We start from the raw sequence: 26,566 nt of genomic DNA, 5'->3' as shown, positions 1-26,566 counted from the left end.
TATCCTTCTCACTATTTCCTTATTAAAATATTCCTTCTTCCTCTTTAATGAAATGACAGTGATAATAGATAGTTATTACATTTAAAAATGTCTTTACTTGTCAAAATAGGAAAATTGGCAACCCAGTGATGACGTTCCTCCCTCCCTTTTTTTCTAAAATTTTATAGATTCCAAGGAGTGGAGTTACTGGTTCATATTACAAGTACCTTTTGTTCCAAAGGTCCCTTCTGCAAAGTAAAAGACCTGAAGCCTCATAAGAAATCTCCCCTGAGAGTAGTCCTTTGATTTAATGAATCTCTTGAATTGAAACTAGTCCAGTGCCGAGGAGTAATCTATGGTTTATCATCTTGGAGAACTTGCCTGTTACTAGGAAGAGCTAAACACATAAATGTGTCAGTTTTGTCGAAGTGACTTACTGGTCACTTCCAGTTATACTTTGCCCTAATTGTTATTGATGAAACCTGGGGCTATTGTGGTTTAAATCTGTGTCAATCAAGTCTAGAAATACCCTGGTTCTGAGGATGAGAATAAAATAGTTTGCTCTAAACTTTTAAACACCAAAATGAACATAAATCTCATGTTTTCATCTTCTGTAAATTCATAAAATTACTTAGGCTGTAAGATATTAACAAAAGTACATAGGTGTTTTTTAAATTGATATTTCTAGAAAAACATTAAGGTACCAATGGAAATACATCTCAATTGGGAAGAATGCTGGGCTGACTTTGGCCTTAGCCCTGTCATTGATTAGCTATGGATTCTTGGTCAAATCACATGATCCTTCTAAACTACAGTTTCATCATTTTTTAAATAAGGTCTTTGGACCCTTTCCAAGGCCCCATTCAGCTCTAAAATTCTTTGTCTTTAACCTCTGACATCAAGATTTTTTCCTCTAAGTAAGCAGCAGGTGGTGGTGTGAAAGTAGAGAATTTTTTTCTTCTAGTTTTGTTGAGATATAATTGACATACAGCACTGTATAAGGTTAAGGTGTACAGCATAATGATTTGACTTACATCGATCATGAATTGATTACCACAATAAGTTTAGTGAACCTCCATCATTTCATATAGGTACAAGATTAAAGCGATAGAAAAAAATATTTTTTCCCTTGTGATGAGAGCTCTCAGGATTTACCCTCTTAACAACTTTCATATATAACACACAACAGTGTTAATTATATTTATCATGTTGTCCATTTCATCACTAGTACTTACTTATCTTTTTTTTTTTTTTTTTTTGCCGTACACGGGCCTCTCACTGCTGTGGCCTCTCCTGTTGCGGAGCACAGGCTCCAGATGCGCAGGCTCAGCGGCCATGGCTCACGGGCCCAGCCACTCCGCGGCAGGTGGGATCTTCTCGGACCGGGGCACGAACCCGTGTCCCCTGCATCGGCAGGCAGACTCTCAACTACTGCGCCACCAGGGAAGCCCGTACTTATTTATCTTATAACTGGAAATTTATACCTTTTGACCACTATCATCCAAGTCCTCCTCCCCCATCCCCTACCTCTGGTAACCACAAATTTGATCTCTTTTTCTATGAGCCTTTTTGTTGGCTTGTTTGTTTTTGAAGTATAACTGACTTACAACACTATATTAGTTCCAGTACACAACATAGTGATTTGATATTTCTACACATCTTAAAATGATCACCACAATGAGTGTAATTACAGTATGTTACCATACTAACACATTACATAATTCTTGACTATATTCCCCACACAGTACATTTCATACCTGTGACTCATTTATTTTGTAACTGGAAGTTCTAACCTCTTAATTTCCCTCATCTATTTCTCTCTCCCCCTACGCCCCTCCCCTCTGGCAACCACCTGTTTGTTCTCTGACTCTGTGTATCTATGACTCTGTTTCTGTGTAAATATGTTTTTTCATTTGTTTTGTTTTTTAGATTACACATGTGAGTGAAATCATACAGTATTTGTCTTTCTCTGTCTGACTTATTTCACTTAGTATAATATTCTCTAGGTCCCTCCATGCTGTCACAAATGACAAGATTTCATTCTTTTTTTATAGCTGAGTAATATTCCATTGTATATATATACCCCATCCATTCATCTATTGATGGGCACTTAAGTTGGTTTCATATCCTGGCTATTGTATATAATGCTGCATTGAACATAGGGATGCATATATCTTTTCAAATTAGTGTTTTTGTTTTCTTTGGATAAATACCCAGGAGTGGAATTGCTGGATCGTATGGTAGTTCTATTTTTAAGTTTTTGAGGAATCTCCATATTGTTTTCCATTGTGACTGTACCAGTTTACCTTCCCACCAACAGTGCATGAGGGTTCCCTTTTATCCACATCCTTATCAACACTTGTTATTTGTTATCTTTTTGATAAAGGCCAGACAGGTGTGAGGTGAGAAGTTTTTTAAAACCAGTTTTCAATTTGCTGTTTTCATCTGTCAAAGAATTTCTGCTCATTTCTTCCTTAGGCTTAATGTTATTCAAAGAATCATGTATTAGGCAAACATGATTTAAGAATTTGTCACAAAATTGATGATAATATTATACATTTTATAAAATAGTGGTTTTGGTTGTACATGCTGTGAAAATTATTACCCTTCACCCCACCCCCATCTTCCCAAACTTTGAGTTTCCTTGCAGGGTTAACATGCCTTAAGGAGCATAAATTTAAAGTCCTGCTTCGAGGATGAAACTTGAAACTTTTCAAGTATGCCAGTAACAATCTCTATTTCAATTCCATGTGCCTGTTAAATTTGTAAACACTGACTGTCAGTGTCAATACAATTTGGTAAACAACATAGAAGGGTCATGACTTTATGATGTCAACATCCATTTATGAAATTTGACTCTTAAAATCATTTCTATTTTTGAAGTATCTAAGTGTTTCTCGTTGGGTATACACATAGCTCAACTGTCAGATAAGTTTGGTCTTTCAAATGGATTTTCCTCCTAAAACACTGGAGTAGAATATTCCCCTCTGTCTTGTAAATATATCAGTCTGCTCTTCCATACTGGCTCATACAAGAGGGCTTGAAATGACAGGGGCCAGTTCATGACCAGGGAGGAATGTGGGATGGCTCTAGGCATTGAAAGCTGGTGGTATCTCAGTGGTCATAACCTGGTCTTAAATACGTGCTTAAGAGACTCTCTGTTATTGGTAAGAACGGGCTTGGGATCATCAGATCCTGGCTCCACCACTTGCTAACAGTGAGACTGTGGATGGATGACACTATCTCTCCATTTGAGGTTTTCTAAAATGTTTTAAGATATGTACAGAAAAATGTGCATATCATGAGAGTATAGCTCAGTGAATTGTTTTTACAAACCAGACACACCCATGTAATGAGCGCATTCACACCCAGAAACAGGACGTTAGCAGTACCTAGAAGCTGGGCTGTGTTTCCTTCTGGTTATAGCTTCCTACCCCCTACCAAAGACCCACTATCCTGACTTCTGACTGTAGATTAATTTTGTCTCTTTTTTACTTCTTATGATTGGTATTACACGATGTGTACTTTTTCTTGTTGTATCTTTCACTCCACATACATTTGTGAGATACATCTGCATTACTGTGCGTAGCTGTAGGTCATTCATTCTCATGGCCATATGGTAGTCCATTGTATGAATACATCAGAATCTACTTATACCTTCCTCTACTGAGGAACATCTGAATCTGTGGGTGCCGGCTGCTATGACTAGTTCTGCTATGACCATTTATGTCCATGACTTCGGGTGTAGGTGTACATAGAAGTAGAACTTCGGAGTTACACAGTGCTGTGTTCCGCTTTGGGAGATCACGCTAGCAGTTTATGGGAGTTGTGATTGCTGCCCATCCTTGCTCACACTTATTGTTGTCTGCCTTTTGCCATTCTGGTGAGCATGCTTTTTAAAAATTGGGAATAATGATTTGTACCTTGAAAGGTTGTTGTGAACTCAATGAAGATGTTTGTCTTTGCTTTTAAATGTTGGGCTCTTTCTTCTAACCATGGCATGGACCACCCTTCTGAGCTTCGGTTTCCTTCCGTGTAAATAAGACTACTGGGCTGAGTAACCCTTCATGTCCTTTTATTTCTAATATGGTAAGCTCCGTAGTTGTAGATACTGTCAAGGTACAGTGCTAGTGAGAGAGAATTTCACTATCACTTAAATCCCAGTACATGAGCAGTTGCCCACTTCCGCATAGAACTGGTCCAGGTAATGGTCCCTTTTACCTGTCAGTCAACAATGCACTTCCTCCCCCAAATTCCAGGTTACATGTAGTATGTAGGACAGGGATACTGACAAAGTCATGCCCGAGTGGGTAGGGTAGAGGCATTTGCCCCACCTGCCAAAATCTCTAGGAAGGGAGTAACTACCCTCACTTCATCCCTTTATAAGGACGCTATGGATAGCATTGAGTCAATCATTAAGTTTATTTTTACCATCAATTATATGACAGGCCTTGTGCTGGATAGGAGCTCTGGGTAGAAAAGATGCATGGCAAGTACAGGAGACCAAAATCCTCAGAAGAGTGTGGCGGTTAAGCTGATGGACTCAACAGCCAGATGGCCTGGGTGTTTACTTCTTAATTGTTACTCTGAGGGTGGCTGCCGCTGTTACTCTCATTGAAAATTTAATAAAGTCTGACTCCAGAACCCCGATTTCTTAGCTATGTGACCTTCGTCTTCTGACACTTTAATTTCCTTATCAGAAAAGCGAGGATAACGAAAGCACCTACCTCCCAGGAAAGCAGTGAGATTATAAGGAAGGGACATTGTTTATGTGAAGTAGCAGGGTGTCCAACCCATAGTGAACACACAGTAGCTTATTATTGCTGTTGTTGTTTTACGATGGAAGGAATCATTTTCAATTTCGGATGGATGATAGGATGTGGAGAGGAGGTTACTGTTAAATAAGTGAAGGTTTCGTTTATGATTTTAGGTCCCGTGTGCAGCCTGTGTGTCTCATCTTTTGGAGCAAGAGCCGTGACAATCTTCAGTGGCTTCATGGTGGCAGGAGGCCTCATGTTGAGCAGTTTTGCCCCCAATATCTACTTTCTGTTTTTTTCCTATGGCATTGTTGTAGGTAAGAAACTTGGTCCCCGTGACGCTTTTCTGAGCTTTGAGAGTTAAATGTTTGACCCGTGTGACGTTTCTTATTCAGTTAATGTAAGGAGTGAAAATGCTCAGGAATGATTCACTTTCAGCAACCACTTTACCAAAAATTGTTGCTTTAGTAAAACGTCCACCCAGTGAATCAAAATACTTCAAAGGATAAATGTGTTTTTTGTTTGTTTGTTTGTTTTTTTGCAGTACGCGGGCCTCTCACTGCTGTGGCCTCTCCCGTTGCGGAGCACAGGCTCCAGACGCGCAGGCCCAGCAGCCATGGCTCACGGGCTCAGCCGCTCCGCGGCACGTGGGATCCTCCCGGACTGGGGCACGAACCCGCGTCCCCTGCATCGGCAGGCGGACTCTCAACCACTGCGCCACCAGGGAAGCCCGATAAATGTGTTCTAACAATGCCCATTTTGTTTTCTTGCAAGGCATGGGGAGGTTTTTTTTTTTTATTTCAGCACTTGTCTCTCTAGCACAAAAAAGGAAAAGAGGGAGAGAAGCATGCAACTTAGATGTCACTGACACCTGCCACTTCTCACTGATGTAAGAAATGGTCCCTTTCCTATTGGGCGGTTAAGCAGGGCTCTGTTGAACTGTTGGTGTTCTAAACATCCTTGCTGTTCCACAGCACCTGTCACCAGGGCCCCAACCACAAGGTGATAGCAGAAGTAAAAAGCAGAGTTTAAAGCATGTAATAATAATGATTATTTTTGTTAGAGGTAAGGCATGAGTGAAGAAAACTGAGCGGTGGGGATGATTAATGATGATCTTGGTTACAGAAGAGGAAAGGGTCCAGGGCTCAGGGCCTGAGAGCACTGGCAATTTGGGGGGGAATGCTTTTGTGATGTATTGCACTCATTGTATTCAATGTCAAACATCACCAGACTCAGGATCCCTAGGAGCTGTTGGTGGGGAATTTTTAAAAGACTCAGCCTTTCAAAGTTTCTTCTTAATGTCTGAAAGAACTGAATTCTTTTTTCTTTTAAATAATAAAAATTTATTTTGTAAATCAAATAATCACTTTCAGATGTATCCTCTATGTAAGTCCAAATGTTTAGGAATTAGAATTTTTTAATAATACACCGATGTTATATACAATTGCAGGGAATAACAGTTGAAATACAGTGTAGGCAGAAGTTGTTCTAGTTTTTCATATTCAATTTGAACAAATAGAAAAGTATATTAGTCACATAGAGAGAATGAAATATTTTATTTTAGATCATAAAAATATTATGCCCACTCTATTATACAGTAAAATGTAATTGAATATTTGCTTAAGTAATGAAAGGGTTAAGAAATGATTTGGGTTATAATCAGAGGAACATAAGTTATAAATCTGTAGAAGGATTGCTATTTTCCAAATGAAATTCCGATAAAAGGCTAAACAGTTTCAAACATTTTATATAAAGAATGAATTAGGGCTTCCCTGGTGGCGCAGTGGTTGAGAGTCCGCCTGCCGATGCAGGGGACACGGGTTCGTGCCCTGGTCCGGGAAGATCCCACATGCCGCGGAGCGGCTGGGCCCGTGAGCCATGGCCGCTGAGCCTGCGCGTCCGGAGCCTGTGCTCCGCAACGGCAGAGGCCACAACAGTGAGAGGCCCGCGTACCGCAAAAATAAATAAATAAATAAAAGAATGAATTATTCCTGATCAACATGTTTTTTTTGCTTTAGTGTCAGAAAAGTCACAACACATTTGATAAACGTATGTTAAGAGCCAGTTTTCTAGACGTGAGCTCCGTAGTACCATCTATATGACATTTGTTCAGAAATGATGCAAAATTCTTAGAACACAGCATATTAGGGTGGAGGAAGAGCTGCCTGCCAGCGCTGACACAGCTAATTAACAGGAGGAGAAGCTGCAAAGGAAAAGACTGGAACAGAGCAGATCTCATTGCTACATGTGGCAGCGAAGGGAAAAGCACAGCTGAGCCGGACACAACCCAGGCAGGGACACAGACGCTGCGGCTCAGGATTTTGGTGTTTAAAAACTTCAGAGACACATTCCAGCAAGATGGTTGGTTTGAGTCAAGCCTGAAAGAATTTAATTTTTTTGACTACTAATATTCGTTTTTTTCACATGGGGATATTTCCCCAATAATAAATAATAGAAATTATAGCCACTAATATTCCAGTAGGTAGTGTGTGCTAGGCTCTGCTTTATATCATCTCATCCAGTCTTCATGTGAGCCCATTTTACAGAGAGGGAAAGTGAAGCTCAAGCAAAGTGAAATTACTAACTAAAGCCACATAGGTAGGAGATTTGGGGTTGAATCCATTCAGTCTGACACCAGATCCTGACCTGTTTTACGTATTTGTAATTCTTTGTAGTGCTTTTAGAACTCTTGAAGTTTATTTTCAATTTAACTACATACCCAAATTCTACTCAGATCATAATCTAAATAAGCAGGTCACTTGTTAGTTCTTTGAGAACAGGTTATATGTTTGGTATTTTATATTACTTATTCCCTGTAGTGCTTAATACAGTTTAAACCTATACATGCAAATATGTTAATCTCTGGTGTAGAATTGGAAGGTATTCATTGAATAGTCATCTTGCATTCTTGTCTAAAATCATGAAAATAAAAATGTAGATATCTGTGCTTGTGTATGAGCATCAAATTATTCCTTTTAGGTCAAACCCCTTTTTACATAGAAAGTTGAATCATTATGCCCTTGACATGATTTGGGCATTTCCCCCAAAATTTGGACTAAGCATTTGAAATTTCATGGGGTTTTACTCCCTCACATGGTTTCAAGGTTAAGGTATAGCCTTTGTGAGTACATATCCAGAGTTGTCACTGACTTAAAAATTGACCCAAAGTGAGTGATACCATAGTATTTGTATTCCCCATAGATAAAAATGAATTTTTTTTTTTGCGGTACATGAGCCTCTCACTGTTGTGGCCTCTCCCGTTGCGGAGCACGGGCTCCGGACATGCAGGCCCAGCGGCCATGGCTCACGGGCCCAGCCGTTCCGCGACATGTGGGATCTTCCCGGACCGGGGCACGAACCCGTGTCCCCTGCATCGGCAGGCGGACTCTCAACCACTGCGCCACCAGGGAAGCCCAAAAATGAATTTTTAAAAAGAAAAAAAATTAATGTACATTGTTTAAGATTTTATGTACATTTGATTGTGTTGGAAGCATATCTAAGGGTATAGAGAAAGAAAAAGACAAAATTAGGTAACTCCCATAAGTAAATTTCAGAATTTCTATAGCAATGGAGAGAGCTTTGCCAGCTTGTGAAACTGATTTTGATTTGGCTTATGGTGTTGGAACCTTTCAATAGCTAACCCTGTCCCTTCTCCCCATGAACCCATGATCTTCTGTTAATGAGATAGGATTTGATATTGGTCTTGACTTACTTTACTAGCTGCTGCTGGCGGTGGGGGGCGTACAGGGCTTCCACTTGGCTTTCCCCACTATGGTAACTTTTACTTCACTGGCCAGAAACAATGTAGATAGAAGGTTATACCAACTACTATGTACATGTGCTCCAATTAATTATCAGGAACTGGGGAAATGACTAGGATGGGCCCATGGACTCAGTGGACCCACTGTGAGCCAGACCTGGGCCATGATCCCGTATACTACCTGGCCCTCCTGTGACCCCCCTCTAAGGGTAGGCCATGTAAGTGCCTCAGGCCCCTAGTTAACAGTGCCAGTTCATTTCCTGTGTCCTACAGTGCTCAAAAGGCATCCCACTCTCCCTTGCGTATGATACCTAAATAAGTGACCGTAGTTCTCTTTGGGGCAAGATTCAGGATATTATTGTCTGTATATTTGCCATAGTGGTTTTTGCAACGTCCTTCCTTCTGGAATCCTGGCCTTTCCTTCACTTAATGGATCTGGGTCAGAAAACAGGCTCACGTCTGAAGATTGTATATGACTCTGATTTGGCAACAGGTTCTGAATCCCTGTGGCTAGGAGGAAGCTGTCAGCTCATGGAGAGAGCCCTGGGCTTCGGGTCAGGAGACATAGGTCCTGTGAGCTTGAGCAAACCCCTCGGTCTCCAAGAATGACTGTCGCCTCTTCTGTGAAGGCGGACTCAGAAACCTACCTCACATAGCTCTTGTAAGGACTAAGTGAAGTCAAGCAAAATAAAAATAAGGTAAATGAAAGAGTTGAGTTGGATTTCCATAGTAAAAAATCAATTTAATTTTAATTTCAATAATAATTTTACAGGTTCCAGTAATTTTAAAGAATTTTTTAAAAGTTAAAATTTTAATTTCAATACTTAAAAAGTCACGCACTGTAGTAATTATTGGGCCCCTGTAAGCTACTTCTTGCTAGGAGATTATTAACACTTATTATCATGGTTGACTTCTTTGTGGTTTTATTTTGTCAGTAGGCTCAGAATATAGGGCTCGTGGAATATTTGTAGGGTAATTAAATGGGAATTTAATGAACAATGACACTTCCATTCTGTCGCCATTGGAAGTAGAGTATCCAGTTGAAAAGGAAGTGACAGGAAATTATTACACCGTCTAAACTCCTCCCTTCTGTATTATGAATTCCTTAGAAAAAACAAGAAAGATTCAGTCTAATGATAACATATATTGAGCATGCATTCTGTGCAGTATTCTAAGCATTCTCCTCTGTCTGGAATGAACTAGATGGTCTCTTAAGATAATCTGGCACAGGCAGGAGCAAGCACTGACAGTCCAACTCTGGGGTTGGGCCGTGTGGGTTAATCTTATCTTACTCACTTGCCAGCTGTGGACTGTAGACATGTTATTTACATACTCTTTTCTCATTTTTTAAAGTGAACATAATAATAGTAACTACCTTCTAGGGTTTTGTGGATGGATGAGTTAAAGCCATAAATATTCACCAGCATCACCATCGTTATCAGTTTTGTGACCTTGGGAAATTATCCAACCTCTCTGAGCTTCCGTTTGTATTTCTTGTGAAATGAGACTAACGCGACTTCACAGAGATATTGTGACTATTCGTGAGATAATGTATGTAGAGAGGCACACGGGTGTTTAATGAATGTTTGTTCCCTTCCCCTTAAATTCCTTTCTGATCTCTTAGTTCAAGAGCACAGCAGCAGCTTTTTGTAACTGAAGAAGCACTATTGAATCAGGACTATTTGTATAACAGATTAAATAATATAGAGAAAGAAAATTAAAGTTATATGGTATGTTTATAATAGAAAACATCAAAAAGAATAGTGAAGTGTATTAGTTGGCATAATTCTGTTTTACCATTTTTTAAAAAATACTGTCTTGAAAATATGATGTTATCTTGTTTGGGTTTTGTAGCTAGAATAAAATGGTAGCTTGCTGGTTTTCAAGTGACTGTATGTCCTACTGCCAAACCTGGTAATTCAGGCTCCTGTGTTCTCAATAACTTTAGTAAAATCGGGAAAAAGAAAATGTGGTGGGAGACTGGGAGGAATGGGAAGAGGGGCCGCAGGAAATATGCCCTTAATGATTTGCTCAAGCTTCTTCCCAATCATTTCCCATTGCTTTTCTGAAAAGCACAACTCAAAATCAATTTCTTGCTTTCTCTTTTCTTCAGATTATATTGTTCCTTAGCTACCTGATTACTGTTTTCTTAATAATCTCTTCTTGATTTTGGAAAAATTCAATTTTCTCTCCCTTCATTTTCTTGTTAGTATCTGCATATCCATTGAGCTTGAGGAGGGCATAACCCACTTTCATAGACAATCTGATTCTCCTTCTCTAGTGATGGCAAATTAGATAAAGGTTGTTTTCTGATATTCACTTTAGCAGTTAGTTTTATAAGCCCTTGTTTTTTCTTGTGCCATTAAAGATCGCCTTTTTTCTCTCATGGGTGTTCAGTTATAAAAAGGAACTATGATTTTCTAATTAGTCTGAGGCTAGAGCTATATAATACCATAATACTCAGGTGGAAAAGTGAAAAAATATTTCAGCATAAGGACTATTTTTGGTACTTCGTTATATTCCAAGTAGAGATACTGAAATCTTTTACATTTTTTCTGTCTCTTAATCTTTACAACTATCTTATGAGATTGTTTTAAAGATAAGGAAACTGAAAGTCACACAGCCAATAAGTGATAGAGTTGGGACTTGAATCCACGCCTGCCTGATCCCAAGCCTGTGCTCTTGACCATCCAGTGTCAGGTTCAAGGTACTCATGCTGAGCACATAAAGTTTGTGCTTTAATCAAGCCAGTGTCAAAGCTATATGCTTTTGTAAAGCCATGTCAATCAAAAAACTAGCCAGTTGCTTAAACTTTTTCTTTTTTAATTAATTTTATTTATTTTTGGCTGCGTTGGGTCTTCGTTGCTGCACATGGGCTTTCTCTAGTTGTGGCGAGCTGGGGCTACTCTTCATTGTGGTGTGCGGGCTACTCTTCGTTGTAGTGCGTGGGCTTCTCATTGTGGTGGTTTCTCTTGCTGTGGAACATGGGCTTAGTTGCTCCACGGCATGTGGGATCTTCCCGGACCAGGGATTGAACCCGTGTCCCCTGCACTGGCAGGTGGATTCTTAATCACTGCGCCACCAGCGAAGCCCCTACTTAAACTTTTAAACTTTTTCCATGCAGATGTTTTAGGCTAGAAACATAAACAGTAATTGCATTTGGATGCTCTAAACTTATCTTTTTCAGCATCCAAATTTCCATTCTCACAATTTTATTTCTAGAAGTAGATACTTCTGGAATATTATAGGCTATTGCCTACCTTAACCTTTGGTCAAGATGATAAATCCTACTGGCTCAGCTATTCTAAGAGGTGATCAAATACTTGTTTCAGACCATAGAAAAGGGAAATTCTCCCAGGTGACCAAGAGGCAGGCCCAAGAGGCACACCCAGTGACCAGCTGTTCTGGTTTGCCCAGGACGAAGGGGTTTTCCAGGATATGAGACTTCCAGGGGCCAAAGCAAGAAAGTCCTAGGTGCTACACCTAACCCCTGTTTTACACATAGAGTCTGGATTCTGTAAGTTTACCCTCATCACTTTTTAAGATTGCCATATTAGAATGCACTATTAGTAAAATATTCCCTTTTCATAGAGATAATACTGCAGGGGGAAATGTTCATATATAAAAGTAGGGGCTTGATAGATGTCTGTTTAGTTATATACACAAAAATATTTATATAATGAAAGAATATTTAAAAACAATTCATAGACAATTTTCAAAATATGTACACAATTTCCAATGTTTACTGCTTGTCCGTTTTGTGTGATTTTATTCATATGCTGTTTCCTTAGAGATGCTTGCTTTATATTTCTGAATTACATGCATTTTATCATATTAGAGTGTTTTACTTCAGTTATATTTTCTTCTTATATCTCTCTTATCAGTTTAATTGATCTGGGTGTTCTTTAGTTACAGATAGAGATTAAGAAAAATGAGGAAATGAGGCTGTTAAGTGTGATTTGCCCAAACCATCATCCTGTAATACATACAAGTTGTAAATTAGTTGTTTCTTTTTTTTTCAAACCATATAATTCTAATTCTGTATTCTAATGATGCCATCCTGTTACATGAATTATTGTGAAAGTAAAATAATCTTAAATATTTTTACAGCTAAGATTTATTTTCTGGCCTAAGTGAAAAAAATCAGCATCATTTAATTGTAAAGCAGATGTAAAGACATATTTTTTAAAATATATATTCACAAGCATACATACATACCGTGTGTGTGTGTTTGTTATATGAATAGAGAAAATGAGACACAGAGAGGAAGAGAGAAATGCAAGAGAGAGTGGCAGCCAGAGTAAGAATAGATAGAAATGGTTGAAATTAGCCAATGTGACTTAACATTGGGGAATTCAAATGAGGTTTATGGGAAAAAGTAGTAGAATAACTTTAACACTCTGTGCCAGGCTCAGACCTGGAAACAGGATACTCAGATGAATAAGACACAGCCTGCGCTCAGGTAGCTCATTGTCTAGTTGGGGGAGGAGACTTGTACATATGTAACTTGTAACACAGTAAAATAAGTGCAATTGTAAAATGAAAGCAGCATTCAGTGTGGGTATAGTATGTATCTGTGGGAGAGGGGCTGCAGAAGAAGACTTCATGCAGGAATTGGTGCTTGAGCTGAGTCTTGAAGGGCCGGTGGGATGTGATCAGGTGGGCATGGGTTGGAAAAGGAGTGAGGGTGGTAGGAGAAGGACGTTGCAGGAGCTCAAATGCTCAGAGGCATGAGATACAGTGGATAATAGGGGTCTTTTCAGAGATATTTGTTTAAGGAATGCACACATCACGAGGGGACTTGCAAATATGTCAAAGCTTGGTTTGCAACAGAGACCTGATGATGGAGGGTTTATTTGGACGTTATTGCAGGAGAGTAATGTGATGAGAACTGTATAACAGTGGGTGAGACAGTAGATAGGTGGGAAAAATACTGGAGGCTGAGATGGCGATTAGGAGGCCGTTGTTCAGAACAGAAAAGATCTGGAGGAGGTAAACTGAGGCAGTGGTGGTTCACACGGTGGGAGGTTGATGATTGAGGCAGTGGGAGTGATAAAGAGCGTGATGTATGGTTTGATGGGAGGAGATCAGGGAAAAGAGGCCTCTGAGGTTGTGGTCTCACCCAGAGTATGTGGAATGAAACATAAGGTATGGAAAGGAAATGCTAGAACAGGTAAATATGTTTCGTTTTACCTATGTAAGTAAAGGAAAACAATTATATTTTGCTAATGATTATGCTTTGAATCGTTAGTTTAGGTATTTCATTTTAAAAATGATTATGCTTATACTGGAGATCGATTCTCAAAATTTTTTCACTGATAGGAGTCTGATCAAAAATGATTGGAGGGGCTTCCCTGGTGGCGCAGTGGTTAAGAATCCGCCTGCCTATGTAGGGGACACAGGTTCGAGCCCTGGTCAGGAAGATCCCACATGCCATGGAGCAACTAAACCCCTGCACCACAGCTACTGAGCTCGCGAGCCACAACTACTGAAGACTGCGCGCCTAGAGCCCGTGCTCCGCAACAAGAGAAGCCACCGCAATGAGAAGCCTGTGCACCGCAACGAAGAGTAGCCCCTGCTCGCCGCAGCTAGAGAAAAGCTCGCGCGCAGCAACAAAGACCCAACGCAGCCAAAAATAAATAAATAAAATAAATTAAAAAAAAAAAAAAAAAAAAAAAGATTGGAGACCAGGGAAGTCCCTGGCGGTCCAGGGGTTAGGACTCAGTGCTTTCATGGCCATGGCCCAGGTTCAATCCCTGGTCAGGGCACTAAGATCCCACAAGCCGCGTGGTGCGGCCAAATTAATTAATTAATTATTTAAAATGATTGGAGACCAAAGGAGGCTTTAAGGCCGTGGTTTCCAAACTTTATATTCCTGGAACCCTTTACACTCTTTTTATTTAGGACCCCAAGGAACTTTTAATTATGTGGAATTACTTATTTATATTTATTCTGTTAAAATTTACTGTATTAAAAGGTGAGAAATTTAAAAATATTTGTTTAGTAATTCATTTAAAGATAATAATAACAAACTCAGTACATGTTAGCATAAACAACATACTTATTATGAAAAACAATTCTATTTTCCAAAAGAAAAAGTTTAGTGAGAAGGATGGCCTTGTTTTACATTTTGGCAAATCTCCTTAATGCCTGGCTTCATGGAAGACATCTGGATTCTCATGTCTTCTCCGTACTCAGTTTATTGCAATGTGCTTTTTTGGTTGAAGTTTATGAAGGAAATCTGGTCTCACACAAAGGAAAAGGGAGGGGTTTTCAATAGTCTTTTCAGGTAACTGTAGAAACTCTTCTTTGATACTATCCCAAAACTTGATGTATGATAATTTTCCAAGGGTTAATTGCAATATGGAACTTGAAACCACATGAATATACTTTCTGTGCTCTGTAATATTAAATCAGTTTGTTTATTCTGTACTTTGAATAGGTCAGCATTCAAGTCTGATTTTGTAACATCATGAATTGGTTATGTGAAAAATATTGGTTCTCTGAGTTATGCAAGAACTTTAAAATGTTGACACATTTTATTAAACAACAGCTAAAAAATCACTTTTGTTAGTATCACCAATAGGCTTATCAGAAAATCTTTATGTGTTGGGAATCTGTCAAATCATGGTGTTGGATAAAAGTTTCCAAAAATTCTAATTTTTGCTGGAAAGCTCAAATTTTATCATTGGTAACAGTTATTGTCAGTTATTTTCCTTGTTTGTTTTCAAGAAAATGTCTGCCAAATACTCAAGTCTGAGTAACCATAGTTTGTGTCTGTCAGACATTCTTTCAAATACATACAGGGTTACATGGAAAAAGTGGCTACTTTAGCTGGCTACTAAAACAATTGCATACGTGCTTTTTCTCGGCAACAACTGTAATTCAGATGAAGCATTTTTAAAAAATTTGTTTGCTTTTACTGTGAGTGAGTGAGTGGTGATGAAACATATAAGGTATGAAGTTGGATACCAATATCTTGATTTGTACTAAGGCTCTTGAAGTTTTTCTCACCATGTCTTTTGCACCAATAGCATAAATGGAGACAGTGAAAAAAGCAGGAAACATGTCAGTATCGTGAAAATAGTTTTGACTTCATGGACTCCATTGAAAGACCTTGAGGACCATCTTTTTAATAACTGGTGGTTTAAGGTCATCCTAATACAGATGTGGGAAAGCATCATGTCACCTTCTGCTTTTTGAAAAGTTTAGAGAAAAAGCATTTCAAATTTCTGCTACTTAAAAAAAAATGAGATGATCTTATCTGAAACCCATGGCCTTGAAATAGTTTTTTAAAATTTCTTTCTTTTTAGTCTAAGGTAAAATGTTTAAAAGTTACTGTTTTAACTTTTCTAGCATTGGCATTTATTAATCAGAAATGCCTTTTTTTTTTTTCTTGTCCCTAATGCCTACCATTTGACAGAGCCCTGACAACCAAATCACACAAAAGTAAATTCATTCCCTCTCCAAAGGCTTTCCGAAATATAGTTTTAGTTAAGGGTGACATTTTTTGGCTTCACAAAATTGATTGTTCAGGAACAGGTCTTATTTCATCGAAGTATATTATATGTAATAATGATATGTATAAATCAATCCAACTCATGTTTTAATGAGATAGTATCTCTTCCCTTAAATCATACAAAAGTGTGCTATATTTTAAAAGGTTTATTTAAAGTATAATTATTTTCATCTATCTCATTTCTTCAAGAATACTTTTTTTTTTTTTTTTTTTTTTTTGCGGTACGCGGGCCTCTCCTGTTGCGGAGCACAGGCTCTGGATGCACAGGCTCAGCGGCCATGGCTCACGGGCCCAGCCGCTCCGCGGCATGTGGGATCCTCCCGGACCGGGGCACGAACCCGCGTCCCCTGAATCGGCAGGCGGACTCTCAACCACTCTCAACCATTGCGCCACCAGGGAAGCCAAGAATACTGGTTTTATTTTGGACCAAGAATACTTTTTAATGCAGTCACAGATGGTCATCTGGGTCCTGAGTTAAATGCTAATTTCCTAAAATGTTTATGCGTTGTATTTGTTAAACCCATGTATTCTTTCTAATCATGGTCCAGGTCGCAATTTGAAAGTAATGAAAATGACCTTAATAACTCACCTAATGAGTCATAGTTAAAATTAGTTTTTAGACTACGGCTTTTGTGTTGTTTATAGGGTGATTCCCCAAGAACAGACGATGATGCAGAAGAAAGGCAAATGTTATGAGTTAGAAGCCAGAGGAAATTTTTATGAAAAACAAAACTGGGGTTATTAGATACTTAATAGGGAGAAAAAGATTAAGCCAACAAACAGCCTTAAATATTGCCCTGTGGTCTCAAGAAAGGGATAGTGAGTAGTAAGGGTTTTTCTTTCTAACTGTAAAAGAATTTCAAATTTACAGAAAAGTGGAGAATAGTATAGCAAGCAACCATATGGTCACCACTTAAATGTAACCGTTGCTAATATTTTATTGCATTTTCTTCCTCTTTTTTTTTTTCAAAGATATTGTAAACTAAAGACATGATGTTTTACTCCTAAATGAGGTAGTTTGCATCTCTAAAAGATAAAACCTTATAAATATACATTTTGCGATGATGGGATGATCTGAGAGCGCCAGAGGGCCTTTGTTTTGCAGACTGGGGTGTACCAGGCTATGAAGTCCAGCAAAATACCTTGGCATGTGAAGGGGATTTTATAAAATTGTTTAGAGGACCTAGAGGAGGAAGAACACTGAACCAAGGGTAAAGGTGTGGAAGAGAGACAGAGATATTTTAATGGGCAAGTTTGATTAAATTTTGCTATTTGGTGTGTGATTTAACCATTTTCTCTATCTCTCCATAATGTCTTAATTTAAATTTACATTATTCATTCATGCTTTAGAAATTGGATTATTTTTTTGACTGGGCCCTGACCTCAGGGTGGGTGTGGAGTGAACACCAAGGCTGCCCAATGTGTTCACTGGAACTGCACAACTAACATCAGAGGGATCTAGGAACCCATACTTTGAAGAGTTTTAGCCAGTTAGTAACAGAATGTCCTATTAGAGTTATTTAATTACACCTCTTTTTTTTCTTGCATTGAAGTAATACTGTCTGGCTTAATTTGTGCAATGTCTTCTTGTGTTTAGGTCTCGGATGTGGTTTATTATACACTGCAACAGTGACCATTACATGCCAGTATTTCGACAGCCGCCGAGGCCTTGCACTTGGCCTGATCTCAACAGGTACATTTTCAATATAAGTACAGCATTGCTACTCTTTAGCCTTCTAATCAAAGTTAGGAGTTACAAAGCACAGATATGTTTAACCAACCATGCCGCCGCTGCCATTCACGTAGCACAATTTATTTTACTCTAGTCCTAGAAGGAAATTTTATTTTCCCCTGTAAATATGGGTGTAGCTTTCAAAAAACCCTAAAGATACATGTATGAAAAAGCTGGGGCATGAGATGTCCAGTATAATATAGGAAAAGAAAACTTATGGGTCCAGTAAATTGAGAGTCACATGCTGGTGAGAGCCTTGCTAAAAGAAGCAGAGAGCACTTAAGTAAAGCACCTGATCCCTGGGAGAGAGAGGAGAAATGGAAGGAAAATGGGTCCCTTCAGGCCATTGTCAGGAAGAACAATGCTGTGACACCTCTCCAGCTCCATTTATTGTGGAACGTAGGGTTTTTTCCAAAGTACTGGTTTGTGAATACGTCTCGTTGCTCTATTTGCATATCCAAACAACAGACTGTTTACACTGGTTATTCTTTTAATGACGGGGTGGGGCGGGGAGCGGCTGTGTGTGTGTGTGTGTGTGTGTGTGTGTGTGTGTAAGTGTAAAAGCCTTCTGGACTTGCTCTGATATTGTAAAGTGGTGTTTTACTTTTCAGATGGATTTTTTTCTAAGCTATTTAGAGAACTTATCAAAATTTCTGTGGCCAATGCTTTAGGAGTTTGCTTAGGAGATAAGGCTGCCAAGCTTACTAAAACTTGTATTTAAGTTTACATTGCTACTTGTTCATGGGTAGATATTCCTGGGAGGTCAGACGTTCAGATAAGCTGAAGTACTTCAGTAGTGTATCTGGCAGCGGGATCCAAACTAATGTTTTGTTCCTGAGGCCAATGCAGTGGCAACAGAGTGCTTCCACATCAAATTAAATTGAGCTGGATATTTCCCCAAGGTGGTTTAAGGAAGCATTGCCAGGAAAGAAATGTGAATCATGCCCTAGGAGGAAACAGGACCGGAGTCTGAGGGCATGGCTAAGGCAGAACTGGGAGAAGAAAGAGAAAAAACAAAAGATGGAGAAGCCAGAGCAGTTGGAAGGCAGTTTAAAGAACCTGACAGCCGCATAGCACAGGGAGGTGAGCTCGGTGCTTTGTGACCACCTGGAGGGGTGGGATAGGGAGGGTGGGAGGGTGGAGATGCAAGAGGGAAGAGATATGGGAACAGATGCATATGTATAACTCAATCACTTCATTATAAAGCAGAAACTAACACACTATTGTAAAGCAATTATACTCCAATAAAGATGTAAAAAAAATAATAATTAAAAAAAAAAAAAAAAGAACCTGACAGCATCTCTCACAAGTGTGGGAGGGAGTGTGAGAGCAGGGCCAGCAGCTTAATGGATAATAGGTCTTACCTATACTGTATTTTTTGTAGAGGCACTATAACGTAGTGACAAGCCCAGACCCTGGAGCCAGTCTGCTTGGTTTTGAATTCTGTGTCACTCAGTAGCTGTCTGGTGATGGACAAGTTACCTGTTCTGTGAAATTAACTGTTAAGCCTCAGTTTTCTGAACTGTAAAACGGGGTTAATAATAGCACCCATCTGTTGGGCTGCACCCTGTAAGGTCTGTGCTTGCCCAGCTTCAAGACAGAAGAAAGAGCCTGGAGTCAGCGACAGAGACATCAGTGGTTTAATGGAAGGGGGGAGCTTACAAATCCAAAGCAAGATCCTGGAGTGATGCCCCAGGTGTGTGGTAGAGGGTGGGCAAGACATGGATGCGGGTTTTCGCTCCCGGGGTGGGGAGGGGAGATTGCCAGTTATAGGGGAATTGACATCAGGTTGGCTCATTGGTTACCAGGAAACTAGCAGAGAGGCACACACCTCCCCACCCCTTGGATAAAAGCAATCACTAGGTGGGGCCTGGGGCCAGTATATAGGAAGGTCAGTCATGCGAGTAGGTGTAGGTAAAGCAGGCACTGGTCAGGCAGGGGATGTACAGAGAGCAAGAGAACAGCCATCTTGGGTGGCCTGACCATACACCATCACATTGGGTCATTGGGAATATTGAAGGAACATATGTGTAAGGCACATGGCAGGGGCTCTAAAAGTGTTAGTCATTATAATTATGACCTAGGTTTCCTTCAACGTCCGAATTTATTTGTGATGAAGATGTTGGAAATTGTACGCTGAGAGAGCTGCTCTTGCTTTCACTCAGTCTGAAGAGGAGAGCATAAGAGACTGGGCTGTGGCACACTGAACCAAAATGGATTGACTGTGGACAATCTAGATTTGGCAGAATCCGAGTTGTTAGTTGTAGCACATAGGAAGTTAGATGAGGCAAAGTTAAGGAGCAGCATGAATCCACTGTCTTTGTCTATTCAGACTGCTGTAAAGTAGCATAGATTGAGTGGCTTATACACAATAGAAATTTATTTCTCACAGTTCTGGAGGCTGGAAGTCTGAGATCAGGGTGTCAAGGTCAGCGTGGTTAGATTCTGCTGAGAGCCCTCTTCTGGGTTACAGACTGCCACCTTCTCCCTTTGTCCTCATGTGGCAGAAGGGAAGAGGAAGCTCTCTGAGGTTCTCTTTTATAATGGCACTAATCCCATTCAGGAGGGTTCTACCCTATGACCTAATCACCTCTCAAAGGAGAAACCTCCTAATTCCATCACACTGGGGGTTAAGATTTCAATTTACAAATTTTGGAGAGACACAAACCTTCACACTGTAGTATCCACCTTCAGTGAAAGTGGTGACAAGAAAAACAAAACTCACAGTAGAGTTTTTCTTTAACTGAAAAAAAAACCCAAAAGCAAAATATAGTTGAAATAATGTGACCTGGGACTTCCCTGGCGGTCCAGGGGTTAAGACTTCGCCTTCCAGTGCAGGGGGTGCGGGTTTGATCCCTGGTTGGGGAGCTAAGATCCCACAGGCCTCGGGGCAAAAAAAACAAAGCATAAAGCAGAAGCAGTATTGTAACAAATTCAATAAAGACTTTAAAAATGGTCCATGTCAAGAAAAAAATCTAAAAAAAAAAAAGAAAGAAAGAAATAATGAGACCTAGTTGAAATATTGTGATCCAGTTGAAAGAAAGAAACATGGGCATGAAATGGAGGTTTTGGGGAAACGATCTTAATCCCTGGTGAACAGGGATTGATAAACTAATGCCCGTGGACCAAAACTGGTCTATTACCTGTTTTTGGACAGCTCGTGAGCTAAAAATGGTTTTTACATTTTTGTTTTGTTGAAAAAAAATCGAAAGAAGAATATTTCATGGCACATGAAATTAGGTAAAATTAAAGTTTCAGTGTCCATAAATAAAGCTTTATTGAAACACAACCATATTCGTTCCTTCACGATTCTTCTCTGGCTGCTTTCACGCTTCAAGGGCTGAGTTGAGCATTTGTGACAGAGGTTGTATGGCTCACTATGCCTTAATTATTTACTCTCTAGCCCTTTATAGAAAAAGTCTGTTGACCCCTGGTCTTAATCAAAGCATGAGTGTATCTCTTATTGTTTCAGGTTCCCTGAACATCAATTCATATTCTCCCTTTTTGTGATAATGTATACTTTAGGCATGCACGGAAGCATAATTAGTGTTTTATTTCACTTTTTCCTTTATCGTGTTGATTTTTAAATTGGGATTTTATTTTTGAAGATTAAAAATTATGGTTTTACAGTTTACACAGTTCCACAAGAGAGCTCTAATTACTCTTCACTGCCCTGAAAGAATCCTGCATCTTTTTTTTTTCTCTTCTTTTTGGCCAAGCATCGTGGCTTGTGGGATCTTAGTTCCCCCACCAGGGATCGAACCTGGGCCCTCTTCAGTGAGAATGCGGAGTCCTAACCCCTGGCCCACCAGGGAATTCCCTCCTGCATCGTTCTAAGCCATAACTTCATTCTCATGGGCTGTGGGCTAAAGAAACTAGTGTCCAAAGTGGAATTTTATTTTGCTGCCCTGTCGTACACTTAGCATATCATAGGTGTTTGATAAAACCTATTGAATTGATTTCATGATGTTGACATATTTCATGATGTTGACAGATAAAGTTAGTTGGTGAGCAAAGGGGAATGATCTATTTTCTCAACTTAAGGTCAAAATACAGAACTTTCCAAATACCAAGAATATTTTTAAGTGTCTAATTATACGGCACTTTGTTAGAACTTCTACAAAGAAATGGTGTTGGAGAAAAATATGAATTAATAATGAATGGATGCTAATGCAGTATGGAATTATATGAAAGGTCCTCTTTTCAGTTCTTTCAGTTCGTTTTCTGAAATGCTTTCAACTTTTGAAGTATGTGCCACTTTTAAAAAGATGAGGCAGAATTCAATTCATCTACTTTTATAACTTCTCAGTAGTCAGCAAAGAGACACTTTCTTGGTAGCCACAAAAAGATACTATTTTAGCTGTCATTACGTTAATGTGAGCTATTAATTAACGTTTGCAAGCGAAGTCTTTTTTCTTTGGGGATGAAGGAGTTAACTTTAAATATATTAGGAAGGGACAACTGTGGTACCAAAAAAAAAAAAAAAAAGTTTTCTTATAACTCTAAGACAAAGCCATTTGGTTATTTGTAAGAATTTTTGATGGGTTTTTACCGTAAGCTTGGCATCCTATTGGGGTTTTGATATAATTTGGTATAGACCGTTTAAAAAGTATGATCAACCTGTTTAGACTATTTTTTTTTTATTACAGATCTACTTATTTCTTTCCTGTGTTTTCACGTGACATTTCTCGATGGTATTTAAATTTTAAAACAATCAAAAACTTGAAATCAGAGCCATATAAGAACACTGCAAATTAATTGGGCTAATGTAACTTTCCATTCCAGTGTGGTTAGGGTGATCTATGCTTAAAAAATGGAGTATTTACAGTGTTGCCCAAAAAGTTGCCCACTTTACTCTTCTCATAGTTTATTAATATCAAGCATCCATTCTGGTGATTAGCAATGGATTTGAGCTATCAAACCACTATAAATATCCTAAAACTAAAATATATCCTTCATCAAAAAATAAAACGTGAGAACTTTTCTTTTCCAAAAGGAATGCATACATAACATGGAACCAGAAACGTACTTTTTTGGTACTTTTTTAAGTACCCAAAAAGGAGTTGCGTAGGTATTTGTTAAGGACGTTGGGCTCCTGGTGTCAGACTGGGTGTGAATCCTTCTTATGGCATTTACAGCTCTCTGATGTGTGGCAAATTTCTCAAACTTTCTAGCCCTAGGTCACTTCAAGTGTAGACTGGGAATAATAATAGGACCTACCCAATAGGGTTATTGTAAGGATGAAACAAGATGGTGCGATGTAATGTGTTTAACGCAGTGTCTGACATACAAATGCGAATTCTTAAAATAAATGGTCACTATTGTTGTTACTATCTTCAGCATTCTTGCTGTGATTTTAATATGAAGGCACACACATGAATGCCAGTGTAAAAAAAGAAATCAAATCGTAATACTGATAATGCTTGTCCTGAGAGCCCCAAATGATAAGAGATTAAACAGTTACCATTTCCTTTTTAGGTTCAAGCATTGGACTTTTTATATATGCTGCTCTGCAGAGGCTGCTGATTGAGTTCTATGGACTGGATGGATGCCTGCTGATTGTAGGTGCTTTAGCTTTAAATATATTAGCCTGTGGCAGTCTGATGAGACCCCTTCAGTCCTCTGATTGCACTTTGCCTGAAAAAATAGCTCTGGAAAATGTACCAGGTAGATACTCGATTTACAATGAAAAAGACAAGAACCTGGAAGAAAACATAAACATTCTTGAAAAGACCTGCCGTGGTGAGGAAACATGTAAGAGCACTTTAGCCAGTGGTGACTGGAAACCAGAGAGCCTGCTTCATAAAAACCCAACAACAATGGCACACACAAAAGAGACTGAAACTTACAAAAAGAAAGTTGCAGAACGGACATATTTTTGCAAACAGCTTGCCAAGAGGAAATGGCAGTTATATAAAAACTACTGTGAAGAAACTGTGGCTCTTTTTAAAAACAAAGTATTTTCAGCACTCTTCATTGCCATCTTTCTTTTTGACATCGGAGGGTTTCCACCTTCATTACTTATGGAAGATGTAGCAAGAAGTTCAAATGTGAAAGAAGAAGAGTTTCCTATGCCACTTATTTCCATTATTGGCATTATGACAGCAGTTGGTAAACTCATTTTAGGGATACTGGCTGACTTCAAGTGGATTAATACCTTATATCTTTACGTAGCTACCTTAATAATTATAAGCCTGGCCTTGTGTGCAATTCCATTTGCCAAAAGCTATGTCATGTTGGCACTACTTTCTGGGATCCTAGGGTTTCTTACTGGTAATTGGTCCATCTTTCCTTATGTGACCACGAAGACTGTGGGAATTGAAAAATTAGCCCATGCCTACGGGATATTGATGTTCTTTGCTGGACTTGGAAATAGCCTTGGACCACCAATTGTTGGTAAGATATTTATCTTAAAGTCAATCCACTGTACTGTTCTTCTTTGTAACATCTCTGGATACAGAAATTCATAGTGTAAGAATAGCACAGATTTATACAACATAAATCTGCGTGGAATGTCTCCTGATCGTGATTTATTCAAAATCACTTTGATGTAGTTGGAAAAGCCAGTACACTTGCTCAGGAATCTGTGTTTATTCTTCATCTGGGAGAAACCCAAAATGCCTGCTTATTCTTGTCCAACTATTTGAGAAATTCTCCTCCTCTAACTCCCATTAGGCCACTTAGGGAGTAGATTGGGTAATATATATCCTAATCTGCACTGTATATAAATTTTTTTAATTAATTTTTTTATTGGAGTATAGTTGGTTTACAATGATGTGTTAGTTTCTGCTGTACAGCAAAGTGAGTCAGTTATACATACACATATATGCACTCTTTTTTAGATTCTATTCCCATATATAGATCATTACAGAGCACTGAGTAGAGTTCCCTGTGCTATTCAGTAGGTCTTTATTAGTTATCTATTCTATATATAGTAGTGTGTATATGTCAATCCCACGAACTATATATAAATTGATGAACTTAGAGTATTCCTATTCATACTATGTCTATCAAACTCACTTTTTTCTTCCTTTTCAGGTTGGTTTTATGACTGGACCCACACCTATGACATTGCATTTTATTTTAGTGGCTTCTGCGTCCTGCTGGGAGGTTTTATTCTGCTGCTGGCAGCCTTGCCTTCCTGGGATACGTGCAACAAGCAACTCCCCAAGCCAGCTCCAACAACCTTTTTGTACAAAGTTGCCTCTAATTCCTCTAATGTTTAGAGGAATATTGGAAGGCACTGAGGACTGTTTTCTCATAGCAAAATTGCACTGTGCGTGATCTGAATGAATTTTTTTTTTTTTTGCATATCCTATTCTCTATGTACTGTATATATAGCCTCTATCTTCTGTATTTTTTTTCCTCTTTTTTCCTTTTTCCAAGAAGTGGGACTATTCCGTTTTACTGTTATTGATGCGTTCTGGACATTGTGATCATTTTGGCCAGCCTCAGAAGGCTTTCTCTGTGTAAAGAAATACGATTTCTCTGCAGACTCCATTAGTTCCATTGCAAGGCAGCCAGAGGAGACTCTAGCTATTTCAAAACTGGTGCAAGCAGCGTGACGAGATATGTGTGTAGCCTGCCAGGGACTAAATCACTCTCTCCTCTCTGCTAGCCGCGCTAGTAAATAGAAGACTTCGAGCCAGTCAGGAAATGAAAGGGGTTCCTAAAACAGCGTTAAGAATTGTGGTGGCACAAAATTGATCATTTTTAAAAAATGATATTTTAAACTACCGTCAGCAGTTTTCATTACAGTAAGTCCCCTACCTATGAACCTTCAAGTTGTGAACTTTCAAAGATAGGAAGTGCGTTCGCATGTCTAATCACGTAAGTTAGTTCACGTGTCTGGCGTAGATTGTCACGTGCGTGCATGCTCTACAAGTGGTTGTGCTTTTGTGTACTTGACTGTGCAGTACTGTATAGGGTACAGTGGTACAGTATCTTTATTTCAAGCCCAGGATGTCCAGAAGCAAGCGTAAAAGCAGTGATGATGTAGCTGGTACTACTGTACTTTTCAAGGTAATGTACTGTAAGATTAAAAGTGTTTTCTTTATTTTTTGTGTTTGTTTTTTATGTATTGTTTGTGTGAAAAAGTATTATAAACCTATTACAGTACAGTACTATAGAGCCGATTGTGTTAGTTGGGTGTGTAGGCTAACTTTGTTGAACTTGCAAACAAATTGGACTGCGAATGCACTCTCAGAATGGAACTCATTTGTGTGTAGGGGACTCATTGTACTCTGTTTACCTTGATGAACCACCCACATGTTTGGTGCCCACTGAGGATTCATCCTTTCAATTCCTAAGGCGTTTGCTGAGTTGCAGGCAATCTCCAAACAGAGGAGTAGAGTTACTGTAGCCTTTCTTCACGGTTGGCCGCTGGAACCTCGCTCACTTTTGTTTGTCAGCATCCGCTCAGCTGATGTTTCCCAAGAAGTGCTGATTTTACCTGTTTCCAAATTGGAAATGCGTATTTAAACCATTCCGTTCTGGCAAATGGGAAACATCCATTTGCTTTGGGTACAGTGGGGATGAGTTGCAAGTCCTTGCATGTCTTGTCAGTGAAGCATTTATTTGCTACTATCAGATTTTATCACTAGCCAATTTTAATTCAAGGGCAGAACTAAAAATTTGTGTGTGTCTGGATGTGTGTGTGGATGTGCACACGTTGTGCTCCGAGCCTGTGTGCTATTCAGTACGTGGGAAGGGAAAAAGGCAATAAGACATTGATACCCTCCTCCAACTTTATTCACTCTTAAGCAAAATGTTCTGGGAAGAAAATCAACATTTAATATGTGGACATTTTTCTAAGGAAA

At 39.1% G+C, this 26,566-nt stretch overlaps 1 protein-coding gene across 1 annotated transcript in view; it reads left to right on the top strand.

Annotated features, from left to right (window-relative positions):
* SLC16A9 (solute carrier family 16 member 9) overlaps positions 1 to 25,774 on the top strand; it is a 36,066-nt gene extending 10,292 nt beyond the window's left edge. Inside the window, exons 2-5 of the mRNA XM_027091864.1 lie at positions 4,910 to 5,053; positions 17,613 to 17,708; positions 23,226 to 24,143; positions 24,786 to 25,774. Of these exons, the coding sequence (XP_026947665.1) occupies positions 4,910 to 5,053; positions 17,613 to 17,708; positions 23,226 to 24,143; positions 24,786 to 24,973 (1,346 nt within the window). The 3' untranslated portion in view covers positions 24,974 to 25,774. The remainder of the gene's footprint in view (positions 1 to 4,909; positions 5,054 to 17,612; positions 17,709 to 23,225; positions 24,144 to 24,785) is intronic.
* The last annotated feature ends 792 nt before the right edge of the window (positions 25,775 to 26,566 follow it).

This window comes from Aethalodelphis obliquidens, unplaced genomic scaffold (assembly GCF_003676395.1).
Source record: "Aethalodelphis obliquidens isolate GAN/ISIS:26980383/991018 unplaced genomic scaffold, ASM367639v1 scaffold73, whole genome shotgun sequence".
NCBI lineage: Eukaryota > Metazoa > Chordata > Mammalia > Artiodactyla > Delphinidae > Aethalodelphis > Aethalodelphis obliquidens.
This window is presented reverse-complemented; position numbering and strand designations above follow the sequence as displayed.